The sequence below is a fragment of the Pieris napi genome, chromosome 5, assembly GCF_905475465.1.
Source record: "Pieris napi chromosome 5, ilPieNapi1.2, whole genome shotgun sequence".
NCBI classification, from domain to species: domain Eukaryota; kingdom Metazoa; phylum Arthropoda; class Insecta; order Lepidoptera; family Pieridae; genus Pieris; species Pieris napi.
The window spans coordinates 10,435,098-10,442,951 of NC_062238.1; the positions used below are offsets into that span (position 1 = coordinate 10,435,098).

Consider the following 7,854-nt stretch of genomic DNA (forward strand, 5'->3'; position numbering starts at 1 on the left):
GACTGGTGGGATAGTAAAACCAACACCGACACCAACAAAAACCAACATTGCAGTCGGGACCGCTGTTGGAAGGAATAGAATTCCTGCGCTATTATATATTTGTGCCGTGCTTAAAAAAACATGTCCAGCTTAAGTAAATAAAAAAATGTCAAGAGTTAATTTGATAGTATATTTTAACAATAGATAAAAAATTGTAAACACTCTGGTGATAAAAAATATTTTTATGATTTATATATCTCAAGGTCAAATAAGGTGATAAAACAGAATTGCAATTTTCATAAAATATTAATATTTTACCAAAGAAAATAAAATAGTCTAAAACATAGGAAAACTTACGTTTCGCATTTGATGTAATATATTTTTTGTGATGCCGGTGAAGCTGCGCTTAAGCGGGTTCGCACTACGGATGTTGCCACGCGGGGACTGAGAGGCTGGGTGGCCTCTGGATTGGACTGGCTGTATACTCAAAGCCCTCTGCTATTCAGAGCAGTAGCGAGCCCCTACCAACTAAAAACACCACAAGCCTCTACACGCCATTAAGGTCGGTTACCTATCTCCGCCCATGGGTGAGCTGGAAGCATCCGTCAGGTTTTAGTGGGTAGAGTGTAAATCAAGTTTGCATACCATATAATCATACGTAACAGCATTTCCTGGCGTTAAAAAACGGGTCCAATCCAAGGGACTAAGAACAAGAGTCTAGAGACTAGACTAACATTATCCTGTAAAATTTCAAATAATATTTTCCAGAAGAGGCTATTTATATTTAGGTACACAAATATGTGCCTTTCAAGCACTTCTTTTTAATAAATGATTAAAAAATCATTAAGAGTATAGCTAGCTTTCCAACTTTAGGGTTCAACTAACACAAGTGAACTATATTTATGAAAAATAACAATTACGAAGACGTATCAAACAGCAACGATGTCTTTGAACAATTCTTTAGAATACTTACAAATATTGGACAAAATCTATCTACATGTCGCTCGCGAAAACCACTGCAACGATTTAAACAACATGTAGAGATCTAGTTTACCTTGGAAACAAATGTTACCTTTTATGGTAAGAAAATAAAAGTAAAACTTTTTTTTTAAATGTATCTCCTAAGAAGACACACGGACAAAGTCGCTGGCATTTAGTGTTCATATAATAATCACTGTATGTATTTTAGTTTAATAGGGATAATATTAGTTCATAGAATGATTTGCAATCAATTGATTCTTACAGCGGACTCTATCGTTATTAAAATATATATCAGACGTTAATATTTTCCGAAAGAATAAGACGTGTTTTAAAAATGTACAATTTAAACGATAAAATTGTTTTTATCACTGGTGGTGCGGCTGGTATTGGAGCTACGGCTGTTAAATTATTTCTGGAAGAAGGGGCTAAGGTGTGTGTTTTAACGCGTTTTAGTTTTTATGTCTTTATGTGATTGTCTACTTTTAAATATTGATTCCCAGTTTAAATTTTTTTTTTTAAATAAAACCCAATTCTATTTCAATTACCGGCAAAACGTTGCGGAATTTACCAAGCTTCCTAATTACAGGACCTTTCATACATGCTTAAAAATTGTAAATAAATTCCTTCTTGCATTATAGTTTCAGAGTTCCTATGTTCTTTTTACTTCTTAGTCAAATATTTTTTGCACACCTTTAAACATTTTAGCACGTCACCATAACAGATACAAACGTAACCGCGGGAAGACAATTGGAAAAAGAATTGGAAACAAAATTCAAAGGACGCGTTAAATTTGTCAAATGTGATGTCAGGAATGACGAAGAACTGTTTGATATCTATAAGACAATCATTGATGACCATGGGTTTATAGATGTTGTGATAAATAATGCGGGTATAGCGAATGATAGTATTGATGTATATAGGACAGCACTGAATGTCAATATTGTGAGTATAGTTTGATAAACTCTAAATCTTTAAGTATCAACTACAAAAGTATTATCTCCGCTAATCTTAGGAAATTTTCTAAGATTCTCCGGTATGTTGATCACTATACTCAAACTCAGACTCAAAACAACTTTATAGGTAAACAAGTACACTTATGAACGTCAAAAAAGAAGTTAAATTAATTGTAAATTTACATTTACTACCAGTTCGCAAGTCAAGTGGGCAAGAAGAACTAGTTAATCATGAAAGTGTCCTAAATACACAAAACAATGCCCAACAGACCCAAATGTAATTATATTTTAACAACAAAAAACAAGTCTTCCCTGAGGAATACTTTTTGGAAAACTAAATCCACTAGATGTAGAAGTCCTCTTTAGCTTTTTTTATCAACGGTGAAGTTATTTAAATGTGTAATTAATTGTCACTGTTAGATGAATCTGACGGCTGAAGTTCTGAACAACTTAAATGTTTACTATCTTTACGTGATTTTTCAGAATGCCTTAATAACAAGTACGTTAAGGGCTAGAGATCTCATGCGCACGGATCGTTCAGGAAGAGGCGGGATAATTATGAACACATCTTCCGCTGCGGCATTAACGCAGAATCGATTCCTACCCGTCTACTGTGCAACAAAAAGCGCAGTACTGCAATTTAGTATTTGCATTGGAGTAAGTTCCTAAGGCTTTTGCATGTATTTCACACTTACTATTTCAATGGATAAGAAATATGCTTTTTTCGTCAGAATTTGTTGAAGCTTTTGTTGTTTAATTCTTATTTTGTGGAGTAAAATAAATATGTGGTAGTAATTAGATTTTTTAGATGATCTAAATTCAAGTTGAAAAGATATATTTAATAATATTATAATAATAAGCCTTTATTCATCCACATCTTATTGACGTACATTTAATATAAATAGAGATATAAATACAATTTTAACTAAGATGTGGCCCTGTCCGGGAGAAGGCCTCCTCCAACTTTTTCCACCCTAATTTATTTTGTGCCATCATCATCCAATTTGGTTCAAATACCCTCTCGATCCCGTCGGCCCATCGTTCTATTAGACTTCCTTTGTTCCTTTTTCCTTTTGGACCAGTCCATTCGGTTACTGCTTTAGACCATCTGTCATCTGTACAACGGGCTACGTGGCCTGCCCATCTCCATTCAAGTTTTAGGGCATATTGCTCAGAATCAATAATTTTGTCATCAATAGTTTTTCTGCGAATAGATTCAATTTTTTTATTTAATATGTGTTTTCAAATGCAGCGCAGTATTCGCTCAGTGGCTTCAGCGACTCTTATCCCTGAGGTCGTAAGCTTGACCCAAAATGTCGACGGCGTGTGTCAGGCACAGGAGGCTGACCACTTACTTGCCTATTAGATTGACAAATGATCATGAAACAAATACAGAAATCTGAGGTCCAGACGTAAAAAAGTTGTAGCCCCACTGATCAATCTATAATAGAGAAAGAAAAGCAAGAATATTAGATAAAGTTAGATATTGAATATCTAAATATCTCTGAAGATATATATTTTTATATATAAAGAACACTTACGCAATGCCTGCATAAAATTGTTTTAAATTAATTTTTCGTTTTTGAGTGCAGTTCAGTTATCAAATACGATACCGATGATAACATACCGGTCACTTAATAAAAATTTGATACCATAATGTTCATTTTGGTAAATTTATTCTCTACAAATGATAAGTAATGATAAAGTTAAATGAGAGTTAATGAAATTTACTTTTAAAATTATGTATTAAATACAGTTTTAAAAGTAAATTTTAAAGGTAAAGCTATGATTTTGTTGTTGTTGTGCACAGCCGGGGATCGAACCTACAACCTCAGGGATGAGAGTCGCACGCTGAAGCCACTATGCTAACACTGCTACATTTATCTATTATACAAACGGTTTCATAAATCCAGTGGCACTACAACCCTTAATTGTTTTCGACCTTTTCCACAGTATAGTTTAGTCAACAAGTTCAAAAACGTGAAAAATAGAGATAAAGGTCCTAAAAATATGAGCGATGGCTCATTCGATTCGGAATCACCTCTAGAAAAATGTTTTTGAAGGATTTTGGTGCAGGTTAAAAATTGCATTTGTTATTAACAAAATAAGATGAATTTTTTTTTTTGTTAATAACTCGAAAAATATTAACATTTAAGTAATTTTGAAAAAAGCTCGTTAAAGAGGAGGAAATCCAATAAAAAAGTCCTAACTCCCGGAATTCTATCTCCATTATTTATAATTTTAATTTAACGCTGAAAATAGGTCTGCGCGTGACATTTTTAAGATGCGCGCGTGGCGTCAAAAGCGAGTACGGCACATTAATTAATTTATTTAAGGTATTGAATTTTTTTTTTTAATTTGATAAAAATATGGTGTGTTCTGAACACTATAATTAAAAAATTTTACTTAAAGTTAATTTTTCAACAAGTTAAACAATTGTTAACTAACGAAATTTTCTCGAACTACCGTCTTAATTGTAAGTAAAAAAAAATGTTTAAATAATGGTCGTAAAAAATTTTCGCTTCGTAGAGCCTTTCTTACATACATACTTAACAAGATCGTGCCATAAAAGTTAAAAAAATACTATTTATACTTTGTTTATAACAATTTTTTTACTTTAACAACATTACTTGGATTTTTTTAGTTTTTATTTAAGTAAAAAAATTGTTCATATCAGTTTTTTTCAAAATTGCTTAAATGTTAATATTTTTCAAGTTATTAACAAAAAACGAAATATCATTTTTTTTTCATCTTATTTTGTTAATAACAATTGCAAGTTTTAACCTGCACCAAAATCCTTCAAAAACATTTTTCTAGAGGTGATTCCGAATTTTTAGGACCTTTATCTCTATTTTTCACGTTTTTGAACTTGTTGACTAGACTAATAACCATCCACTGGTGTCTATCCTTCGCGACTCTCTTCCAGTTCGTAATTTTTCCAATCACTCTTAAGTAATCTTCGATGCAACCTTTCCATCTTTTTCTTGGTCTGCCTCTTGATCTTATCTTCTGTGGCGTCCACTGAGCCATATATCACACTTCACCATGACAATCCGAAGAAAAACGAAAATCCCTATTACATTACTGTCAATTAATTCCACATAATGAACCAGCATCTTTGGATGGACACTGGACATGGACTGGAAGTGCATGAATTTCCATTACGAGATTAATACCATGTACCCACTTAATATGTTTTATTATCTGACGTCTCTCGTTCCAGGCACAAGAAAACTATGAGAAAACTGGTGTTAAGGTGATGACCATGTGCTACGGTGTTACAGATACAAGTATACTCAGTAAAGAGACATTGAAACCTTTTGACGAAGAAATGACGGACGAACTCTATGACTGCATTAAACAATTTCCTGTTCAAAGGTGACTAAGCCTAGACTTTATTATTTTAATTGTAATTACACTGTATTATTTAAATCTATCAGCATATTAGTGTTTCTAATAAGTTTGTGATTTCTTGGAAGAGATCGCTGGAAAGTGATACGGCCGCCTGCTCTCCTTTTTATTATATTACTAGCTGACCTGGCTAACTTCGTTCCGCCCTACAACCTTATAATATCGTTGTTACTTTAATTTAACTTATTTTAGGATTTCATTAATGCTAAGTATTACATTAATACAACTTTTTTGCAAATACAGAAATGTTTTATTGCTTCCCATTGCGAAAGAAGAATGGCAGTTTTACACATGACGCATCTTCTCTCTAGCGTCAATATGGCGATACTGCATGTTAAGCACTTTCTGATATCCAAAGTCTTTTGATCAGGATCAAAGCATGGTTATTATTTATGCATCTCCTCATTCACCTCAAGATCGGAATTTCTTGAACTGACACGAATTCGACGTAATATGATGCGTAGTCTTGTCAACAGATGGCACCATATGGTTTTTGCATTCGTAAAATTAATTAATTAATTTATTGTTATTCGATAACTTATCCAATATTTTATTGCTTATTCTGCTATTCGGGACGGAAACAAATCCAACAAATCAAAAACCATGGCAATCGGTCCAGCCGTTCTCGAGTTATAAGTGTTGTAACAAACACGACTTTCTTTTATATATATAGATTTTAATTATACTAAGTATATTTCTATATATTTATACTTTCAACGAAGTGATAGTAAATCAATAAATAAGTTTGCTTGTAATAAACATATTTCTGTCCGTCTGTATGAACCTACGTACCTACATTACAGATACTACATTGGCATTTTAATCTGCAGAAAAACTCGAAATTTGTTGGTGACACACGTTAAGTTCGAATCAATATTTAAGTGTTGCTTTGGCGAAAACAGAGCTGTAACTTCCAATACCGATAGCGATAATCCTGACTATTTTGTATGTGTCGCAGCCAAATAGCTAATTAAGCCGTTCAATTAACAGCCTAGCGTTTAAATAATTACATACTGCATTAAACACAAATTTAGACTGACAAAGCCGAGGACACAAGTAATTTAAAAGTATTAGTTAATACATTGGTTTAAAATGAATTATTCCTTTTTAGTGCCAAATCTGCAGCAACGGGTTTGATAGACGCTTGCAAGCGCGGTGACAGTGGGAGCGTTTGGCTAGCCAATGACAATAAACCCGTTGAAGACATAACTCCAGTTGTGAAAAAAGCATATGGCTTGCTCACTAGTCTTGTTATATAGATGTTATTTATGATTGCATTTGTTTTGTTATGCGCCTATCTGAATCCGTATTGAGAACCCTAAACACTTTGTATATTGTTTATATTTGTGAATTTATATAAATAATAAATACTGACCTACCTAAGAAAGATTTTTATTACTTCACAGTAACCAGCAGATATAATCTATTACCCTAGATTTGATCGTACGATCTCAGAGTTGACAATCGTAAGCTAGCGATTGTCTTACAATTAATGAACAAAATAATGACAGATGAGTGATGACACAACATGTCCAAATACGTAGTATACATTTGACTATGTAAAGGTCAGTACTCACATACGGTATTACTCGATCGAGCTAAACTGTCGAGTAAAACCCATGGCATGGGCTTTCGTCCACACATTGAGCATTGATCTATCGAGTGAGGCGCGCCGTTCAGTATTCACCGAACCGTTCGAGCCAAAGGATGTCTGTGCAACAAAGGAGACGGTGGCTGTATTTAGCAAGTCTCACAGTGCTATATAAGAAAATCAAAGCAAATGAAAAGAAATTTATCATAACATTCATTTCTCTTATTTTTGTGGGAGTAATCTTTGGACTTGACATTCCATAAACACTCACACTGTCTATATGTGTTAATAAAGTATTCTATAGCGCTTTTGGAATAAACTCGCAAATCCATTTCTCTTAAAAACACGTGTTTTAATCACGATGTCACGTACAAATACGTTCGAGTCACACAGATTGACGGCTCGCTTCGAGTAGGTTCGAAGGAAATTACTTTCATTTAATTCCATCGAGCCGGCTCGGTGCGAGCCTTCGAGCTGTGAGTTTTGCGGTCCACACGTTGATTTTTACTCGACTTCGAGTAAAACTATCGAGTTATACCGTATGTGAGTAGGTACTGACCTTAACAGCGAATTGAAGATTTATTTTGTTTAAGATTTAGGTAATAGAATAGTATGACAAGTACGTTGTACATGTAAATACATAATATGTATATTAATTATTAACTAAAATGTTTGTAGGTCGTTGCTGATGGTTAACTGCACTTTTTGTAAGAATGGGTATGAAATGAAAAAATAGTGTCGACAATCTTTGCGATAGGCGTGCGAGTTATTTCGGGTTAATACATATTTTGTTTAAGATTTAGGTAATAGCATAGTATTTACATGTACAACGTACTTTTCCTGTTATTTTATATAGATAAGAGAAAGACGGGTGTTAAATTTCTCAATACATTCATATCTGATATCTCATAGTTCATACACGCATGTCTAATATGTATT

The 7,854-nt window shown here is 33.5% G+C and overlaps 1 protein-coding gene across 1 annotated transcript; it reads left to right on the plus strand.

Annotated features, from left to right (window-relative positions):
- Positions 1 to 1,235: 1,235 nt before the first annotated feature.
- On the plus strand, positions 1,236 to 7,278 carry LOC125049539 (15-hydroxyprostaglandin dehydrogenase [NAD(+)]-like). Its single transcript, XM_047648896.1, has 5 exons — positions 1,236 to 1,390; positions 1,666 to 1,902; positions 2,397 to 2,570; positions 5,137 to 5,291; positions 6,436 to 7,278. Exons 1-5 carry the CDS (start codon positions 1,295 to 1,297, stop codon positions 6,581 to 6,583), a joined length of 810 nt encoding a protein of 269 aa, XP_047504852.1. The 5' UTR covers positions 1,236 to 1,294; the 3' UTR covers positions 6,584 to 7,278.
- The last annotated feature ends 576 nt before the right edge of the window (positions 7,279 to 7,854 follow it).

Bases quoted from the DNA above. Each gene is read 5' to 3' on its own strand.
- LOC125049539 (XM_047648896.1), top strand. From the start codon at position 1,295: ATGTACAATTTAAACGATAAAATTGTTTTTATCACTGGTGGTGCGGCT. The intron at 1,903-2,396 runs GTGAGTATAGTT...GTGATTTTTCAG, and splicing joins CAGCACTGAATGTCAATATT to AATGCCTTAATAACAAGTAC. The intron at 5,292-6,435 runs GTGACTAAGCCT...ATTCCTTTTTAG, and splicing joins AAACAATTTCCTGTTCAAAG to TGCCAAATCTGCAGCAACGG.